Below are 27,480 nucleotides of genomic sequence, written 5' to 3' on the forward strand. Positions count from 1 at the left end.
AAGGTAGAAGCAATTTGGGACAGACATACTCATAGAATACCAGCTTTCCACATCTCTTTCCTCTGCAACCATGAACCCCCAGAGCAACAAAGAGATGCTTAACACCAAAAGATGAGGACAACAGTATCCTGGAAAACAGACTGGGTAGGCTATTCTATCTTCCAACTGTCAGGTGCAATTTTGAGAAGCAGTGAATTTGCTTCCTTCCTTAAGCTGGTTCAATGAGAGTATTATACCCACAGTAACACATGGGAACAGTGGGAAAGGTATGAAGTGGGAGTTTTACAGGGACTCATTCTTGACTGAATACAGTCAGCATTTTTATTAATTTGGGACTATACAAATCAAAAGCGGAGAAGTGGTGTGGGCAGGATGCAAGTGCTATGGAAGAACAAAAATGTGGCAGGCTTATTAAATTTAAGTAGTAACAAAAAAATTAAAATGCCCAGTTTAAGACAATCACTGTTACTGCTTGCAACCCTTGTAATTATTCACTCTGCTGCAATTTCAGTCTGAGCACTCCTTTGCTCCTTGTGAAGATCACAATTCCACCGTCACATTCTAATGAATGAATTAATTGAAAGCTGGCTTCTTTTGTACTAAAATCACGAGGAAACAAATAGGAAATAGTGCCAGAAGAGGCACTAGAAATAGGACATTAGAAAAAAAGAACATCAATACAAGACAGACTTGGAAACCAATTTCCATCAGAACGTTAGAAGCTGCCATGGATTATACACCTCAAAGAAAGAATTCTGCATTTCCCTTGCTGGGATAACCGTTCGGTAACCAATAACATAGGCTAAACAATATGATAGGACTGCTGAGCAGAATCACGTTTTCCACCTCAGGTTAGGGAAACCTTGATTTTTAACTGAACAGAAATGTCTATGTACATGATACTAAGTGTTTTGGGACAGCAAAATATCAGCTTTAAAGACAGCACAACAAAATGCACATTGCTTTGTCTTCTCATGACTGAACTGTAAGATGTTTATGTTGTTTTATTGTCACTGACTAGATTTGCGTTTACCTGCAGTACTTTAGAACAGCCTAGCATATACATAACCCAAGCACCTTTTCAAGATTTTTTTGGAAACATTTTTAGTTGTAAAGCTAACACTAATGCACACAGTTCAATTATCATATCAAATATATGAGTGACATCTGACAAAAGATAACATGAATTTTCAATACGGTGACATAACTTTATTGAGTTCACTCAATGTCTCTGAGGATTCAGGTAGACTATAAAAACGAATAGTTCCTTTTATATTTTAATCTTCAACAGAAATACAGTAAGTTTTTTGGTGTCTTGTTACAACATTCTCATTCATTTTTAAGCAAATGATTTTGGTACAACCAGAACTCAGACCTAAAGCTGAGTAACTGCACGAAACCATGTGAGGTAAGAAATGTCTCTTTCTAATAACATTTTTATTCTTTCACCAGGCAAAGCATTCAACATTTTTTCTACAATGGAAAAGAGAAGACAGGTGTTTTGTCCATAGTTTTATTTCACCAGGAAGGTTCATACAGTTCTGCATAAAGGTCATTGTATGCACAGTCTGATGTACAAAGCTCCCTTTGAAAACTCCAGCACAAAGACACTGCATATTAACAACATTAAACAACGATGTGGGTGGTATGGGGGGGGATTAAAACAAAACAGCATTCTTCCTATCGGAAAAGCAGAATAAAACAAGGCACTTTCAGTAAATAAGTGAAGAACAGAAACAATCTGTATCAAATATTCCACAAAGCTGAGCAAGAGCACTGTAACAAAATTCTGCAGTAATGAACAAGTAAAATACAAAAAGGCACTACATAATCCTCTCCCTGCCACTCCCCTTTCTCAACCAATTAGCCAACTGAACTTGGCACAATGGAGTCTTAATTATAAAGTGCATCTCCTGTCTCAATGTTTTGAAAAATAGGCTTTAGAACACATGTAGAGATATCCCCACATGTACAATACATTGAAACAAAAACACATTGCAACTAGATTCAATCTAGTAATGAACTGTGCAGAGAAAAATATGGCTTCTTTACAAGTCTTTCATTTATCTCCATATAATCTGGAATATTTTTAAACAAACATGAATGCATTAGCAAGATAAGAGGTAGTATTCCAAGTAAAAGGCAAACTCACCGATTTTATTTTTACATGGAGATATGGCAAAGGTATCCCAGGTTTTAAAAGCAGCATTATCAAACTAAAAGTATTACAGCATGCTATCTTGGGATGAAAATACACAGTGTTTTGGGGGTCTCGTATTAGTTCCTTCAGCAAAAATGACCATTTCTTTTTTTTCTTAAAATGTCACACTACCATGTTGTTTCATAAGTATTTTTCTCTTGGTACTCTAAGTTTTCCTATTGCATTGCATTAAAATTTCCAGAGAAATATTCTTCAACTTTAGAATTTAAAAACAACATATGCTACAATCTTATTAAACGTAAGATGAGTCCATCTTTACTTTAACAATCATTAATGTATGGCTATTAAGAATATGAAAACACAAACACCAAACAGATGAACACATTGAATGTGTCACATCAGTGGCAATGTATGACATGCTAGTTAAATGTGTTTGGTGATTTAAAGTTTATGCCACTCAGCTATGAAAGTCAGCCAAATTGTGTATGTACACTATCTAAATTTTAGCTGATTTTAGACCTTATTAGACTTTAATATATTAAATATATAAAGGCTAGATAAAAACTGAACTCAAAGCAGCACTGGGTATATTTCTTATGTTAACAATTTGTAAGGATTTATGTAAACATTCAATATGTGCATTCTTGCTCTTTACTGTAAATTCTTTACAGCTACTATACGCCCCTACCCACAGTGTATGTCCCAAGCATGAAACTTTCCCAGATAACAGCAGATGCTACCGATCTATTCTTCTTCATCAGCAGTATATGCTACTTCAGCAACTTCAATTTCTGGTACAGAATTTTCAGGCAGAGAGCCGCTCCAGCATGCCTCGTGGTTCTCTTTATCTGAGCTGCAACAACAGATCAATAAACTTTGTCAAATGGAAACTAATATCATTCTCTACAGTGATTTTATGCCTGCAATCTACCAAACATTTACAAAGCTTGTTCAACTTATCACTTACACTAGCTCTAAGACCTAAAATCATCCATCCTGATGTCCTTCATGAAACATGGGATAGCTACAGAGAAGTAAAAAAAAAAAAAAAAAAAAAGCTGAATTCCTCAGCTGTGCAGAATTTATATAAGACAGACGATTTAAAAAGATACCTTAAGAAAAATTAAAAACACATTTTAAGTAAAGTAATAGTATTTACCAGCCATCCTCACCCAGGGTACCCTGGTCTGCTTCTACTGCAGAAGACTCCACCTCACCACTGCACTCACTTTCTTCTCCTGACATTTGACGAGTCATTTTTCCTGAAGATAAATCCCTGTAACAAGTAAGAACAGAGTACCATCAACCTATTTATAACAAACATTCATCACCAAAAAGCTATTTCATTTTAAACTTTGCAGTTTCTGGGAACCTATCAATCTCACTCCTAACATGAGCCATATTCTTTTATTACTACAGAGGTGCAGGGTTTGCACTGGATAGCTATTTAAAGAGCTTAAACAAAATTCAATCCTTTGCTTGTATCACAATTTGGTAGCTGTACAAAATAATTCACATCTCGGAGAAGTGACTATGATTTTAGGTATGCAATTAGAAAAATATGATCTAAGCCATGTGCACCTTGCTTCAATGACAGAAGGAACAAAATCAAAACACAGAAGGAAGACAGACAAGATGATAAAACAAATTTCTTCAACAATTTCACAAGTTTCTCCATTGGCAAACTTGCATCTAAAGTTACAGAGTAATACAACCTCCTATTAAAGGGAAAGGTAATATTTTTTTTTTCTTAACAGCAACATAAATTGATGGTCCAACTAACCTGGCTAAAAATGGACATGTGTTCATGTAAAATTATCTACAAAAAACAAAACCAAAAGAACCCTTGTTTCCAAAGCATTTCTCTGCATGGAAAACAAATTTAGTGTTGAAATCTATCACTTGAATTCGAAAGTCTTGTGAACAATTTTGTGTTGAAAATAGTTCTACTATATTCACAATATTCTACTATATTCTACAATATTTGACCTACTATTGTTTCCATACCTTTAACATGAACTAAGTAATACTTCAGTATTTATTATCTAATTAATTATTGGTCTATCTTTGGGCCAAACCTGGCACGGTATGTTTGAAAGCCTGTAAATCTGATATTTAATCCAGTTTTTAATATACATTTTAGACACCTGGCCTTGAGAGTGTAAAGACAGCAGATGCTTAATCAGGGCCATCAGATCGAAACATTTCAACAAGGGAAAAGTAATGTTCGAAAAGTAATGTTCATTCCTTTTGGGTTCCATTCCTATCACCCAAATTCATTTCTATTTATTTATTAAACAAAGTCACACCATTACTTGGTAACTTATTTTTACAACTAAAAATCACTTCAACTACTACTTGGCTGATTTTCAATACTTTTGAAGCATCTTGAAAACAGACAGGGTATATCTGTATTAAATTAAAATAAGAAGAATGAAGCAAATCATCCGTCTTCCAGGAAAACAATAAAGATGAAAAGTCCTTCTTGTTAATCATGGCTTTTTATTTCAGTTTTAATCATACAAAATTTCTTGACACAATGTTTTAGCCAAATACAAGTTAGTTTTCACTGGCTATTTCGGCATTTTTGATAGTACTAAATCATGATTTTTTTGTAAAAGAGGAAAAGCATCTTCTAAACTCTCAGTTACTTCTCTTCAGGAGTAGAGTTACAAACTAAATATAGTATCAGAAATCAAAATAAAACACACTAATTTAAATCCTTCTCCAAATCTAGCCCACTTAAACCATATATTCAAAAATGTAACTTGTTAGTCAATCTGGAAATGCTAGAATCAACAACCTAGTCAATACTGAAGTACCTTAGTATTAAAGCATGCATGGGAATTTAGTCCTTTGCTAAGGAAACCCCATGAAGACTGGCTTAGCAGGCCTAGCAGGACACTGAGTATTAACTCCCCTGCACCTGCTGCAAAATTTAGCAGACATGCACCATAAAGCTTTCCTATGAAACACCACCGATTTTTTTCTTTGGATTGAAATGGACAATCTCCAGTGGTATTTAAAAGCTATCTGTGGCAACATTCCAGGCAATTCAGAACTAAGTTAGACATTAAAACAGGCATATAGGCATTTTATCATTATGTTCTGTCAAAGCTTTGAGTACAGGGGAAATTTTGTAACTCAAGGCAATTTTTCCACTGCTCTCACCTCTATCACTTCACATATCCAACACTTCAAAAGCAGAATAGAATCTTTACCTTTTCTTTACAAGATTTAAAGGATTAACAAACATAATCCTAGTTACTTTAGAGGGAGAAGACAGGACAACGCTTTTGCAGTTATTTGTATTGAACAAAAGCTTTTAGCTTTTAGAGAAAGATTACTGAAAATGCTGCCTTGTGTGCAGTTATGTGGGGAAAATTGTTTTCAAGAATACATATAAAGCTGCTGCTTCCAACTATCTGGAGAAAATGCCTTCATGTGAAGAAACTCCTGAAAGTCCTACAATTTCTACATACCTAATTCTTCTTTCAATAGCATCTATATGAAGTTGTTTTTCATTTAACAATTTCTTCAGTGATTCCACCTCCCTTTGTTTTTCAAGCAGTTCTTTTTGTAGACGGTAATTTGTTTCTTCCAGAGTTTCACAGAAAGCCTAAAAGACATTTAAGAACATCTTCAGTTTAACTTCAGAGGACTGCCTTTATTGATTTTTCTTTTTAGAAATACCAAACTGCAACAGAATTGTAGCTGCTTTTCTTTGTATTGATTACCATAAAGAGCTACATACTTAAAAAAAAGTTGCCTTTAATAAAACATGCCACTTTGCTTTGAGCAATGAATTTATTATACTATATTGCAATATAAATACTTTACTGCATCCTTTGTTTGTGTCTCAATAAAATAAAAGGTTTTAGAGAAAGAGGTTTCCCTCTTCTGACATGCAGTCCCTAATATTGAACCTTTTTGCCTATAGAGAACATCAGCTGAAATCCCAAACTCCCTTTGTACTTCACATAAACTTTGGTTTCACCTAACTTAGAAGTCAGTTTCCTAGATCTAAGTAACAGAGATGCTAGGAATATTCAGAAAAAGTGAATATTCTTCACTTACATGTATACCAGATAAAGATAGAAAGTTACAGTTGGGAACCAAATAGCTGTTGTAAATATGACAAGCATAAAAACTCTAAGACCAATAATATTTTATTTTTTAAGAAGCTTAAAGAAATGTTAAGAGCAGTATTGACTCAGTCATGGCAGGTATTTTGTGTTACCCTGCTGAGGACGACACTTACATAGCACACCCTGAGCCAGGGGAGTTTTAGGTTAGATGTTAGGAAGAACTTCTTTACAGAAAGGGTTGTGAGGCATTGGAACAGGCTGCCCAGGGAAGTGGTGGAGTCACCATCCCTGGAAGTCTTCAAAAGACGCTTAGATAGTAGAGCTTAGGGATATGGTTTAGTGGAGGGCTGTTAGCGTTAGGTTGGAGGTTGGACTCGATGACCTTGAGGTCTCTTCCAACCTAGAAAATTCTGTGATTCTGTGATTCTGTGAATTTGACAGTAAGCAGCCTCAAGACTTAACATAGAGCTAACATTTAGTGCAATATTCACTGAATGCAGGAAACAATCAAAGTGTTGGCACAGAGCCTGGTGATCTACTACTGGTAAAAGTGAGCCTACCAACACTCATGTGCAATTCTGATTTAATAATTTACATGTTCTTGCTAAATAAGGAAACACATTTAGGAGGCTATCTTGGATTAACATTACATGCAACTAACCACCAATCCATGGATTTCACTATATATAAACATTTTATATGATGTTAACTGACTGTCACTTAAGAATACTGCTACAACTGCATTCCTAAAAGTGCAGTGTTTTTCAATCCAATAACCATTTCTATTTTTTTCATTGAGTTTTACTTTTTTTTTTTATTGACAGAGATAGCAAATTTATCTTAGTTGACAAGCATTTAAGACCAATCATCAGTTAAGCCACAGCTTTATTCACATCTTTTAGAGCCAAGAACACATTACACACAATTCAATCTTCATGCAGCATTTTAGGTGAACTCTAGCAATCATTTCCATTAAGCATTACTCCTGTTTCATCCAAGACAATTAAATGAATTCTAGTGCATGTTGTAAAACTGTTTGTGTTGCTGCTGAAAGTTGGCCATCGTCTCCTTAAGAATATCATTAAGTTATTTAATTTCTATCTTTGTATTATGCACATATAAATTTCCCTATTCACAGGGAAAATAAGAATATTCTATAAAAACATTTATTAAAAAAAAATAGAAGTTTCAGGAGAGCAGACTTCAAGCTCTTCAAAAAAAACTGCTTACAAGAAAGAATCCATGGGATACCAGGCTGGAAAGAAGATGGGTCCAGGAGAGCTCGTTGCCTTTCACCGACTACCCCCTCCAAGCTCAAGACAGGTTCATCTTAACAAGTAGGAAATCAAGCAAAGGTGGCAAGAAACATGCATGAATGAGCAAGGAAGTGCACAAATGGTAGAAACATAGAAAGATGACCCAGGACGAGCTGCTCTCTGATCTTGCACTGATAAGATTTAGGAAAGTGAAAGCCTAGCTGGAACTTAATCTGACAAGGGATGCGAAAAGAAAGAAGGAAGTACTCTGTGTGTGTACATATTCAACAAAAGGAAGACTAGGGAAACTTTGGACTTGCTGCTGAATCGAGCGTGAGAAGTGGTGACAGATGGCACTGCACAGGCTGAGGTACCTGATGCCATCTTCTCCTCCGTTTTGACCAGTAATTCTGGCCTTCAGAAATGCAGGCTTCTGTAACCAGAGGAAAAGACACAGAAGGGCAAGACAGACTTACCCTTGGTAGAAGAGGATCAAGTTAGGGAGCACAAACTGGACATATGTAAATCCACGGGGCCTGACAGTTTGCACCCATGAGTGTTGAAGGAACTGGCTGATTTTTAGCTTAGTGTCCAACAGGACCCCAGAGACCATGGTCATTCAAAGATCAACATCAAAAGATAATTAAGGGACTGGAATATCCTTCACATGAGGAGAGGCTGAGAGAGCTGATACTCTTCAGTCTGGAAAGAGAAGGCTCAGGGTGATCTTATCAATATGTATAAATTCCTGGTGGGAGGGAATGAAGAAGAGGGAGTGACACTGCTCAGCAGAGCCCACTGACAGGAGGCAATGGGCACAAATTTAAAAAAGAGGAGATTCAATCTGAATACAAGAAAACACTTTAAAAACAAAACAATCAAAAAAAAACAACAAAACAACAAAAAAAAACCACCTCTCCTATTGTGAAAGTGATCAAAAACTGGAGCAGGTTAACCAGAGGAGTAATGAAGTCTCTGCCTGTGGAGATACTCAAAACCTAACTAGACATGGGTCCAGGGCAACCTGCAGCAGATGACCCTGCTGAAGCAGGGTGTTTGGAGGAGGTGATCTCCTGGAGGTCCCTTCCAACCCCAACCACTCTGTAACATGATGTACTAACCTCAGAGACCAGAATTTCGTGACAGCTACATCTGATAAATTTCTAGAAATGGTTAATGGACTATTGTAATAGTTTGTCTAAATTTGTATGGTGGAAGAATATCCCTGACACTTCACCACAGTTTGCATGATTAAGATTTCTAGAGAAGGTACTTACATTTCTTAATGAACAACTATCTGAACAAGTAATTCCTGTAATTTTAATCTTAAATTAGCTATTTAATGGTAAGTTGTTTAAGATGAAAAGTAACCATATAGAAAATCAAACAGGAGCCCATAATAAACAAAATATACCAAATCCTTCAGGCATACATAGAATGGAACAATTTTGATCCAGTGGAACAAAAGCCAAAGCACTCTCACTTGCACTCAACAGAATGCAAAGTATAAATTTAATTGCAGGAGCTTCACTTAACATTCATAATTTCTATAGCATTAACAATGTACAAACAATTCTGAAGCATTTTTATTTTATCAATTAAGAAAACTAAGAAGACCAGTTCTAGCCACATTTCATATAGCTAAGCATGCCAGTGAAACATACTTCTAACAAAACAGACTGCAGCATGCAGTATTTATTAGTTGTCCACTGTGCTCACATTCATGTTGCAAGTCTGCTGCCTTACCAACTACTTGACACTACTCAGTTATCAGCAAGAACACTATTTTCGGTGGTAACAATTACTCCCTTTATTACATCTCATAGAAAGAATATTTTACAGCAAGGCTTGAAGTTTATGGTGTACACATTGTGACAATGTGTTGAATAAGTCTTAAAAAAACCCCTCTACTTATATTCAGAACAGGACTACTTCTACCACTTGCCTTTAAACAAACAAACAAATTTCATACACTATGCATAAGGGCTAAAAGGAAGCAATTGTATCTTGGGACAGGGATCAAGTATAGCAGTCAAAGATCATCAGTGTGCACCAACTATCAACAGACTCTTGTCAGTTTTAGAAATACATACATTTGCAAATGTTTGTGAAAGGGTAAAAGTGTTCCATTTGCAACATCCCAGCATATTTTACAATATTTCAACAACTACTGATTTCTACTGCCTAACATATTACATAGCACTTACCCTGCTCTCTTCTAGACTATCAAAAGGACCTGGAGGATCATCCAGACAAAGAAATTCTCTCACTGCAAGGCTTTAACAAATAAAATAGAGTGAATTACTTAAAGTACAAAAAAAAGCAACAATACTTACAGATGATGATACAAAGTCATATTTCTTTAAGGATGCAGGCATACAACCTCATATAACTCTGAAGTATTCACATTAACGTCAATAAACTATTAAGTCTCACTGGTATGTGTTAACTAGGGACAGTATTTAAAATAAAACTTGAGAAATTGCACAAGTACACTGAAAAGTTTTCAAACAAAAGGTAGTATTCAATTTAGAACACTTTTTTCAAATCTTCAAACTGTATCTTCAGAATTTAGAATATTATAATTAATTACCAAGTAATTTATTATCAGTTCTGTGCTTGCACTCACTACTTACAAATCCCTAAATCATCTCCTATTGCATTAAATGCAAAAAAAAAAAAAAAAAAAAAAAAAAAAAAAAAAAAAAGAGGATCCAAACTCATTCTGTCTCTTCCTCCTAAGTCCCACTGAAAGGTGATGGCAAGATGAAGAAGTTTTCTGCCCTCCGTACAAACACAAGAAATAGAACTTCTATCTAGCTACCAATCTGATCAGTTTCAGATTCAGCAAGGAGAATGGAAAGTGAGACATTTTTTCAGCTAACATTGGTTATGACGTCACTTTCAGTTTTACAAAGACTCTGAGCAGTATTGATCTAAAATGCATCCTGTACTGAACCTTTATTTTGTTCCTGGATTTATGTAAGCCTGTTTCAATTGCTTGTTGCAAATCTGAAGATGCAGGGTTTTTTTTCAGTGAAGGGTTAGTGAGAGTTTTTGTCTTCATATCCACTGTCACCCAAGCAGCCCTTACAACAACATGAAAAATTCCTCCTGTGATAATGATCCATTCCTTTCTCCACTTAAACTATGTGAAAAATGTATGTTTTTTTTCCATGACTTGTGCAAGCCATAGCCTAAACTTTCTTCCACATAAATTAATAAAATTCTACTACTAAAACTAACATTATCACTCCAACTAGCTCAGAAAGTGATAGATGGTAAGAGTCAATACAATTGTTAAATTATTAGAAAAATAATCCCAAACCAACTGAAAAGTTATTCAGCCATATGAAGTACATTTTCAAGGAAGTTTTTTCTTCCATCCACATAGTTTCATCAGCTTGTTTGAAGTGACCCTTTTCCACCATAGTGCTCAAACCTATTTTTTAATGGTTGAATTGCTCTTTTCATAAAGATGAAAGTTCTGCTGAATGAACTCACATATGCCTAATGCAGAAGAATTCATTATACGGAAACACTTCTGCTCATCATTCCTCTCCAGTATCTTCATGCATGACTCACACAGCTCAGTTCAAACATTTTAAAATATTTAATTTAATGTCATTAGTAATTTTATTTTGAAGTGTAATATTAAAATGACAGAACATACGGCAATGCTTGTGCATGAAAAGCAAATATGCAGACAAATAGATGTGCAAAAATATTCAATCTACAGTCTACTTCTGGAAGGCCATACCCATTTTTTGTTCTCCCGATAGCTGCTGGCAGAGTGGTCTGTCTTTTTATATTGCTTTGGAAACTTCTTGAAAGCTGTAGATTTACTGTTTAATGTAAGTCAAGAAATTTAAAGCCACAGGTCACTGCAACACAAGACTACTGAAAAAAAAATATATATTTTTTTCTAAAATATCCATCTGATGACATAAATATTCATTTGCAGCCTAGCTTTACTCTGAGAACCCGCTTTCCCCTCCATGTGTTATACCTCTTCCTTTCATTTAGCAAAAAGAAGATAATTCTGCCACTAGTGACAGTTCACAGAAATCTTCCACATCACGTAACGGAGACTGCTGTACGTGGCTTCCTCTCCTTTATGCTGCTAAGCCAGCTGACATCCTTCTCAAAGGAGGCAGCAACGCCAGCGCACACCCGTACTGAAAAGGGCAGGAAGGACAGTGCTGCACCAGAGATCTGGGACAAGACTCAGCAGCTGAGTTTCTCCCTTTCAAGCTGCTTCTTGTACAGGGTGTGGGCAGAGGAGAGCCCTGTCATTTATAAAGCTTTGTGTTACTTTTGTTTAGCAGGTTAAACTTCTTTCTCCCACTTTGTGGGTTACATGGAATTTTCTTGAACACATTAAACTCTGTATGTGGATTTCAATTTGATCTTCCACTGAATTCCCAATATAAGGCAAAAGATGAGAAATCTGCAAAACGCAGAGACTCTAAATTTACTCCTCTGCATGCCAACCTAATATTTTATCTTTAAGCCACTTGGTATACCTATTTTAAATAGAAATAGATTCACAAAATTACTTCTTTATCTGGAGTGCAGATTTTCCTCACAGTCAATACACCCCGATGATAATACAGTGCATAAAGAGAAATTAAAGAGACTTTTCTTCAAAGAGAAAAGGTCCTTCACTTTTGGTATGACCTAAACAGTTTGATGTATTTGCAAAATCAGAGAAGGGTGAGATTTTAAAGAGGAAGCAGGGTCAGATTCTCACCATTGCTCACGTAAGATGTAAATAATAATTTAACAGTAACTATTACTCTCTGGTAAGTGGATAAGGAATCAGACAGATCATATTTATCTAATTTTAATCATATCATGAAGAATCCGGATTTTCCACAGATACAAACATTATATCCTATCAGGATATCTTATGTTTTGGAATTTTTATTCTTCATACAGAGCCTCACACAGCCAAGAGCCAGGTTCTTTTCAAAGCCACATTACAGCTAACTACCTGCTCATTAACCAAAATAAAAACCTGATTCCACAAACATTTATATTACCTTCTGCATCTGATGAGTGAGTTGCCTTCACAGCTTTTTTTTTTTTTTAAATTATTACACTGCCATCAAGATATAAACAAGCTACTTCAAATACCTAACTAGCTGCAACAACATGAAGTTCAGTAAAAACCCTTCAGAACTATTCAAGAAGACTTAAAAAAAAAAAAAAAAAAAAAAAAAAAAAAAAAGCCCACCCAGCTCACTAGTTTATCACCAGCAGCGAAACATAACTGACATTTACAGAATTCCTTTTCTTGGCACTCCTATTACTGTGCAATTTAAAAACCAGGAAGTTCTTAAACTTCGCAGCCATATATTTGATCCAGATGATCATGTTTAATAGCTACTGACAGAGAAATGCAGATGTTGATCCCAGTTTGTTTGAAGCCTTTTATGTTTCCTGTCTCAAACATCTCACAACAAACCTTCACCCGGTAGCATGACTTACTGAGAGATGACTATGAATCATCCAAAAAATTAGCATTGTTTACTCAGCCTTCTCTATCCCCTTGATGATTTCACGTGCCTTGTTCTTTAGCCAAGCCTTTCCCAAGATGACAGACTAAATAGACCAGAACTCTTCTGTGGATGTTCTTCTGTAGTCTTCTCAATATTTCTAGCAGACCCTCTTTTGAAACTGAATACTGTGTTTTAGTACTGTACTATGTGGAAGTGCAATTCAGATTCCCACAGCAATAAAGTATATTTTTGTTTACTTTCAAGTTCCTCTTCATCAACTTTTATTTATCCTTTTAATTATTTCTGGATACTGAATTGAGAAAACTATTTATATCAGTGAAAATGGTTCTCTTCTATGTTGTAAAATCCAACTGAGTATGATTCTGTATGTATATACTTAGTGCCATTTTGCACTTGGAACATGTAATTTAATCTGTTAGTCATTCCGTGCCTACGGATCCTTTTACAATACTTCATGATCTCTTTGCTCACTTCCAGATATTCTGAACTTTGGTGTCTAGAACTGTGATCCAGGATCCCATATGTAATGTCCCTAAATTTCCAAGAACCCTTTTATCCTTACCTTTAAACTATTTTATATGATTTCTCTCCTAACTACTTAGAAGATAAATTTTCCTCTGCAAAAGATATTACTTTTCCAAATATTGTTAACCTTCTTACAATATTTTTTTTAAATTGCAAGCAGTACCACAAGTGAAACTTACTTACCGATCTATAGTTCCCAGAGTTGACACTCAAATTCCTTATAAAGTGTCAACTGTAGCAATAGCCATTCTTCCAAAAAACTCAGGTAGATGTGGGCAGTAGATGCTCTTATACAAGAGCCTAGCTATTCTTTTTTAGTTCACCTAAAATTAAGGGAACGCTGTTTGCTCTACACAGTTTCTTACTCTTAATTTTCAACTGAAACTTTGTTAAAAAGACAGTTCCTCAGACTGATTCCTCAAAGAATGGTTCTGATACAGTAACAACAGAACTTTAGATCTGAAAACCTTCTCCAACATCAGAAGTAATTGCTCTGCCTCTAGCAACTTACTGAATTCCTCTTTTGGCCTATATTAACATGATTTTACATTTCATTTGCCAAAGTTACATTCTTCTCATCCTCCAGCTTTGGGAGAATCTTCCACTTGGTATGAAAATAACATTGTTCAAAGAGACCTTTGCACTTTGTTGCTTAAACACGGTATGTTTTTTAGATTCTTCTTATATCTTTTTTTTTTTGATTTGTCATTTACATTTACTCATGTAAAGCAATCCATAAAGGTACTCCTATTCCTATCATGTCATGTAAATTAAACAACTATAGTTTAATGCACATTTTAAGAATTTATCGCATAATAGCATAGGTACTTAGCACTGTGCAAGCCTAACACTTAACCTCATTATAGTTTTCAGTTAACTATGTGCAACTCCTCTTTTTTTGCTTAGATTAAAATGTGATTAAATTAATAGGAAACCAAATAATTCATATTATGAACAACATGAATGTTAACAAAAATCCATTACTTTGTAGCTCAAAAACACTGTTAGACTCTAGTAGCCTATATGAGGGGTTGGAACACAAAAAAACAAATGCGTAGGAAAATTTAATTACATACCAGTTAGCAATATCTTTGTGAGCTACTAGGTTCTGGAGGAATGCTTGTAGTCCCAACTGTCGATCTTCCAAGAAGTCAGGATTATAATTATCCTTGAACCAGCGCTTTGGTGGAAGGGCCAATCGAAAGCCTGGAAACATATCTTTTAACTAAAACAGAAATCAAAGATGAATGAAAACAATAAAAAAGTCTATATGAAATATTGAATCTGATAAAGGCGTTGACTTTACTGAGAATCACCTGTTCGTTCTGTCTTCAGTTCAAACACTAGGCAATTTTCACAATAGTAAATAAATTCAAAATATACATAGTATAAATTGTAGGCACAGTTCTGTCACTGTACCTTATACAACGAAATGCTCTCTCAAATTCACCATATAAAAGACAGTACTCCAAAGCTTTGCTTTGTTATGTAATGTCTTTGAGTCAGTAAATGTAAGGAAACTATCAAAGCAAAAAGTAGCAGAAGAGTAAGCATTTCAATGGTGCTTCTTCTACAGTATGCAGGGTTAGTAAGTACTACACAGATAAAATATATAAAGCTCATTACAGACCTGTAACTCTGCAACTCATCTTTTCTTGAGGACTTTAACAATGAATGGCGACATATGCATGGCATCCTTCTAGTAAAAAGTAGCTCTTTGTACATGGAAAATATTAAAGTTTCCATATGCGTGGAGGTGGCATAAGCCTTAGTACTGAGACTTGCAAAATTGTATTTTTGGCTTACTTTATTATTAATGGCCTTTACTAAAATGTCAGAAATATCTAGAGAGATTTTCTGTGAATTCAAAATTGAAATATGTGAGCAGAAGATGGAATTTATATAACAATTGGAGCCATCCACGCCAGCCAGTTACCTGTTTTTCTAATATGCATGAAAACCAAAAAATATTAAAACTTCAGAAGAAAATTTCTAGATGCCTTTTCTTAGAAGGTATGCTTCAGACACAAAACCTCAAGCAGGATTTAGAATCAATAGAAAAAGCAAACAGATTTTTACGAAAATAGCTTTCCCTCAATTGCCTCAAGAACAGTTTAATCTTTTTGCAAAGACGGGATCAAAGAAATTTCTGTCAGAGATACTGGCACATAAAGCAAATACATTCATATGTGTCTTCCAGTGATAGGAATTCTACAAACTGTCTTGAAAACAGTAGTGTTCTATGTTTACAGAGCACCACAATAATTCTTCAATGGGTATCTTGATTCTTGCATGGAAAAATTTTAGCCTTCTGACAGTAAGCTTTAATTTTTGTACTTTTTAATTACTTTTCATAGACTCTTGGAAAAGGTTCCGGGTGGTTCAGTTAAAAAGAGATACTGTATTCCAGCTAGAATCTCCCTACAGCTTAACAAAATAATCACAAGTGGGTCACAGATGTACTATCTCATAGCATGCAAAGGATGCTTTTTAAAAAAAATCACATAATTGCATAATTAATTTGTAGCCCTATGATAACAACTAGTTTCTTATTTATAGAACAGTCTATTCTGAAAGCCTTGGTTCTTGTTTGTGCATTTAAATCTTCCCACTTTCCTCTTTGCTTACTGAATTTTATTTTTGTATTAGACTCTTCTTGATATTTTTAAGTTTATCTTTGGTCATTCAAAATTCCTTCATCTCTATCAATTTAACATTAATATGATACATGTAAGTATCCTTCATGATCCACAAAGTTAATGAAATGCTGAACAGAACCAAACTCAGAAAAGATTACAAAAGGAGTTCCTGTGTTATCTTAGTTGTACAGACAATCACTTCCAGGAAAGCTTTTCAAGCAGATGGATCTCTGCTTTAATGACTTCATTTGTCTGGTTATGTAGATCACATCATTTATTTCTGAGGAAAGAGTATGCCTACCCACAGATTACTCCTGTCAACAAACATGGTATGAGAAAGCTAGCAGCTGTCAGCATACCAATTTTCAATGGCACGTCCTGAGGCGTTCTTTCTTGAACACTACTTGGATGCATAAGTAAAAACCATGGGGTCAAACGAGTTATGCTGGCTGTGGCTTCTTGCTTGGATCCAGCATCTTTTCTAGACATCTCTCCCCTACACTGTCATGGGATAGCTCATGCGTGTCACATGAGGCAGTGTCTCAGGGAAAATTAGCTAACTTCTTTGTTCTTAAGATGGATCATTTCATTCTTCACTCAGTAGCTCTCCAGGCAGAGTAATAGCCTTGACAAAGCTTCTCTTCCCACTGTTTTGGGGAGAGAACAACACTTCCCATATACTTCAACCCACTACATGTTATTAAGAGACAAAACTTACACATCTAGCCAAATTATAGTCTTTGCCTCTAACACATCAAGTTCTGTCATGCTCAAAATACTCTCTGATTTTGTTATTACAGCAAGAAACAGTATATTTCAGTCTTTGTTGTATCATTTGCTTTCTACAGTTTGCTCTCATGTATTGGCTTTTCTTCCCTTACTTCTGTTTCTAATGATTTATAGAAGTTTACCTATTGCTCTTGGCGTCCTGTGACAGCTTATCTTGCACCTTAGCATTTCTGCCTTAGTCTTCACAAGCTTGTACTACACTACTTGTACTATCTGTATGTCTTTTTTTTGTTTTTGATCTTTTTGACTTACATGTATTCTTTTCAAATCTTTTTCAAAAAAAACCTTCTGCTGCACTTGTTTATTTTCTTCCTAAAAGGAGAGTTCATGGCTTTCAGCTCTTCCACTTCCATTCATTTCTATTTTATTAGCTGCTCTGTACTAAAACTGTTTCTGAAACTGGTAGAAGCTATATCCAAAACACTTTTCAGAGTCCTACTGCTAACTATTTTTTCTCATTTATTTCTCACAGAGGTCAGGACAAATATAGAATGATATTACTAAGTTCACTAGCTGCTTCTATTAGTTAGCCAAGTTGTATTCATTTACCTAGTCCTTCTGATTTTATCTACAGGCATCCCATTTTTTTTCACCTTTTCCTCATTTTAGTCACTGCTGAAGTTTAACTCTCAGTTCAGTTTGGACATCCGAATACACATACTTTTTCTATGTGTCAGGCATACATGTATACCTGGTCCTCCTGAAAAGCCCTTCCCCCTCAGTTAATACTTCAAATCATGATTCTCATAGCAATCAGTTATTCAATTCAGCTGTCACTTAATGCCAACCTTCTAATATAACTTCAGGGAAAAAAATAATTTGCTACCAACCTCAAGAAAGATGGTAGTTATTTGTTTCTTCTCCTTTTTTGCTCTATACAAATATTAGTAACAGATTACTAAACATTATTTACCAATTCAAAGATTTTTTGCTTTTTATATATATTTTTAATATCGTAAAAATATTACTGTTGCTCACCCAGAACTTTTTAGTAGGAGTCTGTATCTTCAGCTTTAAAGATCTGATAAAGTATTTCATAATTTATGTCCAAGACACTAAAACCAACTGAAAACTGACCAACATAAAACTAAAGTTTAATGAATATTGAAAGCTCTAATTATCAGTCTGTGCCCCTAGAAAAAAACAGTTTGTTGCACTGATGGAGAATAAACAATTATTGGATCATTCCTGCAAAAATATACAGGCTCCTAGTTTTTTTTCCCACGCAGGGGATGCAACTACTGAATGTTATTTCTAATCCATTCAATAAAGGAAATTAAATATAAAGTATGAAGCACACTAACAGCTGGAGATGAAAAAATATCTTCTTTTCACTAGATATATGTTCATATGTGTAATATATGTCTATTCACATATATAGTCTTCACAAAAAATGAGATACAATTTGTCTTTCATTAACACAGTATATGTTATGTGCAGTGAAAAAGCAAGAAAAAAAAGTGACAAAAAAGTACAACAAATAAAACAAAACATGAAATAAAAGTAAGTCAGATGAGAATTTACCAGCATATAGTTCTAACCTTGTCATTAAGCCTGGAGAAGTCGGTGTACCGTCTGAAAACCACCCAACTTTCCTCTGGACTTCTTCTTACTAGTATTTTATATACCTGTGTGGAAAAACAGGAACATCAGAAAAATATGCAGAATTTCAAAATGCATTGGCTGTAAGGCTGAAATTACCCTTTACTTCTTAATGAAAGAACTCTCAGAAAAAAAAAAAAAAATAGATCAGTATAAACACTACGAATAAATTGCAGATTTAATAAAGGACTTTCCATAATCCCCAAATATCTTTAACTATTTTGTCTTGAAAGAAATGGTTTGTGAAACTAGATCTGGATTTCTTCTCCAGAAAGAAGAAAGCTATCAGCTGTTTTCTATAGTCTCAGCTATCGAAGAGATAAGTGACCTACTTTAACTATTGCTGAATTATCGTTTTACTTCATAATCCTTAAAGCCAATCTGTCCTTAAGATGACTGTAATAATCACTTACTGAGTGTTGTATTATTTGAAAAGGTCTCATCTGACTTGGCTCAAAAGCAAAAGTGATGCAGGATAAAAATAAGATGCTGCTTTGGTCCGTTTATCGTGAACATTACTCTGCCTAGAAAGTCAGGAACTATGACCACTTCCTCTGTTTGCAGCGTCAGAATTATGATACTAGCACTGTAGAACTGAAGTAATGGAACCTTAGAAACAGATTTAGCAAAACAGCAGCACAGTAGTAACACTGTTTAAAAGCCCATGGATAAAAACAAAAAAAAAACTTTAGAACAGAAATCTACAGATCAAACAGATTAATAATTAAACACAACGAATCCAACAAACACAACGTCATCTAAAAATATTATACCATGTCTAGGAAAAAGAATTCTCATGTCACAACCTTACTTTTTCCAACATAAGGAAAAGGACTTTGCACTTGCTCTGGATTAGCTTTTCCAGAAGGTGTTCTGTTATCAAAACTGATTAAATACAAGGGAGAAAGAGATAGTTTTTTGGAATTGTAATGATAGACACTTCACTTAATTACTTTTAAAACACTTTCTAATCTGTTTCATAGTAAAATCATTTTTTCCACAGCAGATTAACTAACAAGTACATTTTTCTTGTTGCAGTCCCAACACATAGCCAGCCACACAGCTACCCCAGCTTCTGTACACCAGACACTTACCTTTCAGAAAAATGTTTCAACACTTCTATTTTAAAATCTTGTAACTGTTTGCAGTTTAATAAATTACACAGGCTACACACAAATACAATGAAAAAGAAAAGTATTCCTTGAGCAAATACTTCTCTTATCTACTTTTTAAACATAGAACTCTACTTTCAAGCCGCAGCATCTGTAGAAGTCATGGACTATGGTAGAGGCAATATTTTAGTCATGAGCAAAAGGTTATTAGCTTTTCAAATTTATTAAAAGATGCCTGCAAAGACAGCATGAAAACGTAACTCTTCTTTCTTACATTTTCTGTGCTTGCCCAAGTGTTCCCTGTCGTAGCAAGAGTATAAACAATTTTACGTTATAAAAATTACATGAAGCGTAACTGCTACATAAAATCATGAAGACTTACTGCTAGTACACAGCAAAACACAGAACAAGCAGCTTTGCAGTAGCTTTGCTGATTTACAGGATGTTCCACGAAAAGTTCTACAAATACATTGCTTATAAATGCACATTAAAAAAAGCAACCAAACAAAACCTCACCAAACAGCTAGTCTGGCCTTTGCTTTGAGCGCCTAAGTAAATATTACACAATGTAAAAAAAATTCTTTTCAAGTTATGTGTACATAATTGTAATAAAGAGCACAATCAGCTCGCGATTACTGTCTAAAAAAAATACAGTCAACCTGAATCTTTCTGGTTTTCTTGCCAAAGAAAAAAAGCCTTCCTTTCAAGATTTGTAATTAACAAACAAACAGGACTAGGCTATTACAAAACTAATTGTCACTTCCTTCACACAGTTTTTTGGGAAAAACTACAAAGTCAACAGACTGAAGTGCTTTCAGGTAATCATTAATCACTTTATTCCACAAAGACAAGATACTCAATGAAAATATGCAATATTTAGTAACAACTTTTTAGCTGATTTAGTGTCTCATTATCACTTTTTACTTAAGCCACCTAGAAATGATAATGGAACAATCCAGAGCTGCTATCACATTTGAAATCAATGGCTTACAAGCAGTGATGTTTTTAACCTAGCATTTTACTCCCTGTGTTTTCAGCAGCTACGCACTCCAACAGGCAGTAACATTTAACTTTTTTTTTTTTTTTTTTTTTTTTTTAATATTTGCCCAGCACCCAGCTGGAGTAACTCAGACTCACATTTTTGAGGAGTATGACATATTAACAATTAAAAAAAAAAAAAAGCTAACTAAAAAAATGCAACAACAAAAAACCCTTTAGTAAATGAGCCTCTGCTCTAACTTCTACTGGTGGTTTCAATTTAATTTCCACTGCCTTCCATCTCATTGATTTTTGCATTATCGAAGCAACCAAAATTTCTAGCACTAATGACTTACTAGTTTTAATGCACAATAGCACGCTTATTTTCAGCATCCAACTGAAAACATAAACAGTTAATTACATGCTTTCAGAAACAAAAACAGCAACAGACGTGAATTGAGAAAGAACAAAAATGCACCCAAGCAATTTATCCATGAAGAATGCTTCATTTGTTCTGTAACCTGGACTTCTAAATTCAGTGACAACTTCGACTCCTTAATTTCAGTGCAGCTGAAGCACATCCTACGTGCACAGTTGATTAAACCTTGGCATATTTTCAGATTAAACTGTGTCATCTTAACAATACTACTCATTGTCTTAGTTTTGAAGGTATTGTTTAAAAAGGAATCTTTTCATCTCTATGTCACAAAAATTTGGCTCTTCTCTAATGCTACCATGCATGAAGATGTTAGAAATTGAAAACCTTATGTCAAGTCATCATTATCAAATAATTCAAAAGCAAAGTTACTTAGTTCTTTCCAAGAAGAACTTGATTTTACTAGTATTTGAAGTATCAAGATATTAGCTTCCACACACACCTATCTAAAAGAAAATAGGAGAAAAATGTTTGTCTGCTATTTCCTCCTTTCTACCTATTTGTGACAAACATTGCTCTCCTGAAGGAACACAATTAATTAATAACAAATTCCATCAGTCCCACAAGCATTGCCTAATAATCTCTTAGAAATGTTTCAACCAGTTCCACAAAAACAAATGCACAAATGCTTTAATATATGGCTTGTCAAAAATCTGGATTGCCAGCTACTGAACATTTTCAGAAAAATCAATACAAAACAGTTTAGCTGGTGTTCTGTCGTAAGATACTGCATGTGATATCTCACTCTAATGTATTCAGGACAGAAGATTTCCAGTAATTAGAAACTAAACCTAGCAACACAAGAAGCTGTAAAAATGTTTGTGCTTTAATGCAACTGTTGTATGTTACTAATAACTGTTAAAGGTAAATAATACCTGGATGTTTTACCATTAATTTTAAATACAAGACTACATTTTGAGATGTTTAACTATCTAGAACTTCAATTTCTTGAGAAATGGCAACTTTGCAAGATTTCTGACTTTTTGAGCAGATATACTTGACACCTAAGTACAATGAAACACTTCTATTCCACATACAGAGTTACAGGAAAGACTGCTTCTAAGACTCATTTTTTTCCACCTGTATAGTGAGAATGATATTTTCCTGTCAGGCTGCAGGACTGCAAGACTAGTATTTGTGCAGTGCTCCAACATCCCTCCGAGATTAATTAGTGAAAAAGAATGCAGAGCACGTTCAACGATTATCTTGTCATTAGAGAATGAGCTATACCATCCCAAAAACTTACAGTGAATTTTGCCCTTTCCTCCATCACCTCATAACCCAGTATAGTAGGCGTGGACGGTCGATCCTCCCAGCTTCTGGAATCTGTGTTCTGCTCTATTTCTTCTACAGGCTGAGTACAATATTCTATGGATGTATCCATACCTGTAAATTTAGTCCTAACAAGTGGACTACTACACCCAGATGATGCAGAACCATTCTGGTCAGGCACACTCATCTTTTTAAAACTACCAACGGCAGAGTCCTCTAGCTGTCCTTTTGAGGAGCTGGAACTTGTTGAGATGCTCCCAAAAGAAGAACGTCTTTGGTTTCTGTTTGTAAAGCTGGATGATGAGCTTCCAATAGGAATAGGAACAGGAACATAGGGAGTTGCCATCCTTTTTGGAAAAAACTCTCAGTTTCAGGTCCAAAAGTTTAAGGTTTGTTCAGTGTATGCGCCATGCTGTCTCTTCTTTTCAAAAACAGCACCTGCAATGAAGGTCAGGGAAAAAAAAGCTTTATTTATTTATTTATTAAGTGAAAGAAACACTAAGATACTGCTTTGGAAGAATTTGTATTAGTATTGGGGTAGTAAATAGCAATACTGATGGGTAAACATTTTCACAAATAGTTTTGCTTCATATAAAACACTGCTTTCAAATCATCTCAACAGGTCGAGGGACAGCTTTTCATGAATTCTCTGCCTTTCACAACTGTTAAAATAAAAACGATGGAAAGTGAAAGTTAAGATTATGAAAGAGAAGTATTTTTTCCTTTATGAGATAAGTACAATTTTTATTGAAAAGGTAAGGAACTTTCAGGCATAAACTAAAATGTTCGTGGAGGTTTAGTGACCGTTTAGTACAAAGAGTAGAAAAGTCCTTCTCAGGATTGTTTCTGTACTATGTCCAGGAGCCATACGTGCAGGCAATAATATGCATGACATGAGCAACAAGAAAACACAGTAAACAACATGGGTGAGAAAACATATTTGCATCTCATATATATATATATATATATATATATTCACTGAGTATGATGTATCTGTTTTCAAAGCAAAATATTTTTTTCAAAACAACTGTTGCACATAATGCTGCAGATATCTGTAACAATTAACTGGGCACACTTTCTGTAGCTTGAACTACGGCAATTTAAGTTTTACACGCATGTACATCAAAAGCAGTGTCGTACTGGTAACCAGTTTTCCATTTCAGGAGATGAACATGGGAAAAAAAAAGTTCAAGCAAAGACGATGAATCAAAGATTTGATATTGTTCTACAAGAAAATCATTTCAAGCTAAAATTAATCTCTTGTGTATATGTATGTTTCTATAAAAAAAATAAAACAACTGGCTCAACCTGCCAAAAAAAGCACCATCATCTCATACCAAAAGAAGTGTTCTTACAAGATGCAAATGAGATGCTATCTCTTTGGATTAATGGGATTTGAGTCACCACCTATTTCACCCACGAGTACACCAACCAACCGCGAAGCTGCAGGCAGCTATGAAATGGGAAACTGTCAGCCTGATTCATATCATATATACAATCAATCATCTACTGAAGCAAAAACCAAATGAGTTTTTTAATTGCCAGGGTGAAGCGATGTTTTCATTCTCTTCTTTTAAATAAATATTAGAGAACATGAATAAGTAAACAAACATGAAATGAACCAGTATCAAAACGAAAGGCTGAAAAATGCTCTTGAAATAATTCATTCAGAGGAACACAAATCAACAAACAAACTTCCTGAGCCTTTCAGGAACATAGCGAAGGCTTCACGTGCTCTGCATGTGTGAAAGCTCAGGGAAGATGACCTAAAGAAGCCATTTCAAATTGGCAGCAACTCTGCTGAAGTAACTCTGCTTCACCATGGGGGTGAGGCTGGACAACCAGCTGAATCTGAGAAAACAGAAATGCCAGTGTCGTAATACACTCCTGATTTATTTTGCTGGTCAGGTGCACAATTTGGACTACCCAGCAGCTTCTATTGCAGCACAGTCCTGCGTGACTTAACTCAGCACAGGCTGCGTGACTTAACTCCACATATCAGATGGCTGATGTGCCTCAGCATTGCACAGGTGGAAAGAAGCAAGTCACCCGTCTTGGAAGCATTCTTCGCTAGCAAGGCTATGATCTAAATCCCTTTTTTCCACCTTGATCTCAGTAAGCAAATCTGCCCTCTGCCTCAATTTAACTTTGCTTTGAATTCTAAGACAGAAAGAAACATCAAGATGTGATGTTGTCTCAGGCAGATTTCTCTAGCAGTACAGCAGCCCATAAGAATTATGGAACAACCTAACACCTGGCTCTAGTAAACGTTACCAGCATGAGGAACTGAAAGCATCCCCTTAACAAATGCCCTACACAGCGATGTTCCTGCGAGGTGTGGGATTAAATCCCTGTAAACAGAAGAACACAGCTGAGTATAAGGTTTGTAACAAATCAAAGGACCCGTAAATAAATAGATAAAATAGGATTATATCCTGCTGCTTTATGAATCTAAAACATATTAAGAATCAAAACAAAGGAAAATATGCCCACACCTCAGGGAAACTGTGATATTCACCCAGGAGTTTTCAGAACTTTGTGAAGGAAAAAAGCCTGTGCTTTTCAGCACTTTGTATTTCTGTCATTGTTGTTAAAAAAGACATTTTCATGTTACAATGGCTTCTGGACAGTGCCTTTTCTAGAAGAACTCCCTTCTTTAAAGCGAAACGCCAGTCAAGAACTTACTGTCTTGAACTTACTACGACCCTGAAATGCATACACATCACTGAAAGGCTTAACATGAACGGATCTGTAGTGCAAAGCACCTGGTGTTAAGAATCCTATATCCATGCTATTCGTGCTTCAGCAACTCTTATTTCAGTCTAGCATTAATTTGGTACCATTGACACTGAATGTTTATTTGCAGCTGGACTGCATTAGGTCTGCTCCCAGAGTGCATTTTTGGTTGTATTTTCTTCTGTACACTTTAAGACCATCCCAAATTGTGAGCCAATGCATACTAAAGGGTGTCGATCCCAATACTTGCTTGTAAAAGAGATCCTTTGCTCAAGCTCACAGTAAACACACCCATAGTTAAATAAAAGGAGCCAATGCTATCAGTATCTCACCCATGTTCCTACAACTCTGAAGAGTAACAGAAGAATACTCTTTGAGTAATGGAAGCATCTGGTCAAATGAGCTAACAGCATGCTATGTCATTTAATACGATATATGTTTTTCAAGAAAACAGAAAACATAGAAAGATATTAAATCAGAACTTACTATACTTATGAATATATGCATATGCAAATTCATCTTAAACCGTAAAAGTATCAAAACCTCCAACTATCTAAAATACTTATTATGAATTACAACAGGGTTTAAAAATCCCATTAACATATGCTTCATAAAGGCTGAACTTGTGAAAATGGCACCATGCTCAAACGAGGGTCACAACTTCAGGTCTTAAGTCTTTCTATGTGAGGCTTACTGCCAATTCACGTCACAGAAGAAACAGAAAGCAATTTAGTAAGATACTTTAGGACAAGTCACGGTGCTCCTTGCTCACAGCATTGCAACAAGGAGGGATGGTTTAGGTGGGCACTATTCGAGCTTCCCAGCAGCCTGGGCTTGCATTACCGCGTTAAACCAGTGGCATGATCGCGCCCCACCAATTTTCCAAATAAACAGCGCACTCGTGACACCTATAATATAAACCAGCTGCTGCGCTCTCTTTCTTGTACTAAGTACTTAACTACCTTACTCGTTAATAAGAAATTTGCTCCCCGTTCAGAACCCGCGTTTGGCTCAGCCTGCTCCCCAGCTGCAAATTAAAAAATGCAATAAAAAGATGAGAACATTTGTCCAACTGGACTGCTAAGTGTGAAACAGGATCGGAGGGTGCCCCAGGAGCCCTGCCACATGCCACAGGACAGGCTGGTGGCAACTAGCCCTGCCTGGTGCTCGCCTCCCCTTCTGTAGGCTGCAACAAAACCACTTGAAAGGCTTTGCCTCCAGTTTGAAGCCACTGCAGCTCCAACCCCTTTTAAGAGCTAATGGGTTTTAGGCTCAGGGAGAAACACGTAGGCCATCCAATTCGGGGATAACAGACCATGAAACAGAACAATCCCTATTTAAGGCTGGTAATGGGATTTAGGAGAGTTTCGGCTCCGCGTTGCCACTCGGTTACACTCCGCAGGTCTCTGCCTGGGCGGCCAAGCCCGGCTGACCCCCGTTTTTTAGGATCTAAGCACCACAGCGGGCTGTTTCCTTAAGCACTACAGAAAAAAAAAAAAAAAATAAAGAAACCACTCGCTGTGCTCGCTTACACAACTCCAAAACAGAACCACCCACACACCCCACAACGACTCGGTGCCGGCTCGGCTCACCTACACCCCCCTTACCCCAAACGGCCGCCCCGCACTAACCGCCGCGGGCCCCCAAACGCCTCAGCGCCGCCGGCCGCCCCCCGCCCCGCTCACCCGTTCGCCGCCGCCGCCGCCCCGCTCGGCTCAGCCCGGCCCGGCCCGGCCCCGCCCCGGGTGCCGGGGAGGCGGGCTGGCAGCTCGCTACCTGAGCTTTGGAGGAGGAAGAAGGGAGCGGGCGGGGCGGCTCGCGGACTACAAGTCCCGTCATGCCCCGCCAAGGTAACGCCGGGTGATTCACGGCGGCGGCTTGCCGCGGGGCATTCTGGGTGATGTAGGCGGCGCGTGGCGCGGTGGGGATTGTAGTTCCCGAGGGATTGGGCGGAATGGAGGGGGCTGAGGGCCTTGTGCGCCGCCCTCACCGCAGCGCTGCCCCGAGGGCGGGCAGGGGGCTGCGGGACCCCTGCAGGGTGACCTGGCCCTGGCCCTGGGCCTGGCCGAGGGACGAGGCGGGCTGCGTGTCCCTGCTGCGCAGCCCCTGTGCTCCGCAACGTCATGTCGCTTTGACGTCATGTCGCGCCACAGCGCCGCGGATCACTGCCATGTCGCGATAGATTCTGGCGTGAACACCTATCAGCTGTGGTAGTGGGGTTCCGTGTTAAATTTCACGGATGAAAGCGACAAGATAGTTCCCTGCAGGGGGATTTTTTTTTTATTATTATTATTATTTTTTTTTCTTGAAAATGTGGGGAATAAATCAACCATGCAGTATCTCAGTGACTTGTGCAAGTAA

General features: G+C 36.5%; 1 protein-coding gene across 2 annotated transcripts; it reads right to left on the bottom strand.

Annotated features, from left to right (window-relative positions):
- Positions 1-1,194: 1,194 nt before the first annotated feature.
- SNX16 (sorting nexin 16) lies at positions 1,195-26,952 on the bottom strand. Of its 2 annotated transcripts, none has more exons than XM_084509840.1 (8): positions 26,805-26,952; positions 22,358-22,821; positions 18,525-18,611; positions 14,632-14,780; positions 9,713-9,782; positions 5,644-5,780; positions 3,321-3,437; positions 1,195-3,014 (listed from the first exon to the last, which is right to left on the bottom strand). In XM_084509840.1, the coding sequence occupies exons 2-8, from the start codon at positions 22,727-22,729 to the stop codon at positions 2,906-2,908; spliced, it is 1,041 nt and encodes a 346-aa protein (XP_084365966.1). In that variant the 5' UTR covers positions 22,730-22,821; positions 26,805-26,952; the 3' UTR covers positions 1,195-2,905. The 2 variants fall into 2 exon arrangements, with proteins under 2 accessions (XP_084365966.1, XP_084365967.1); XM_084509841.1 differs by lacking the exon at positions 26,805-26,952 and adding an exon at positions 26,727-26,745.
- Between the last annotated feature and the right edge of the window lie 528 nt (positions 26,953-27,480).

The sequence above is a fragment of the Aythya ferina genome (assembly GCF_964211825.1).
Source record: "Aythya ferina genome assembly, chromosome: 2".
In the NCBI taxonomy this organism is placed as follows: domain Eukaryota; kingdom Metazoa; phylum Chordata; class Aves; order Anseriformes; family Anatidae; genus Aythya; species Aythya ferina.

Coding starts and splice junctions, on each gene's coding strand:
- SNX16 (XM_084509840.1), bottom strand. CDS start 22,729: ATGGCAACTCCCTATGTTCCTGTTCCTATTCCTATTGGAAGCTCATCA. Junction 18,612..22,357: donor AGGAAAGGGCAAAATTCACT/GTAAGTTTTTGG, acceptor TTTTCCACACAG/GTATATAAAATACTAGTAAG. Junction 5,781..9,712: donor ATAGTCTAGAAGAGAGCAGG/GTAAGTGCTATG, acceptor AATGTCTTTTAG/GCTTTCTGTGAAACTCTGGA.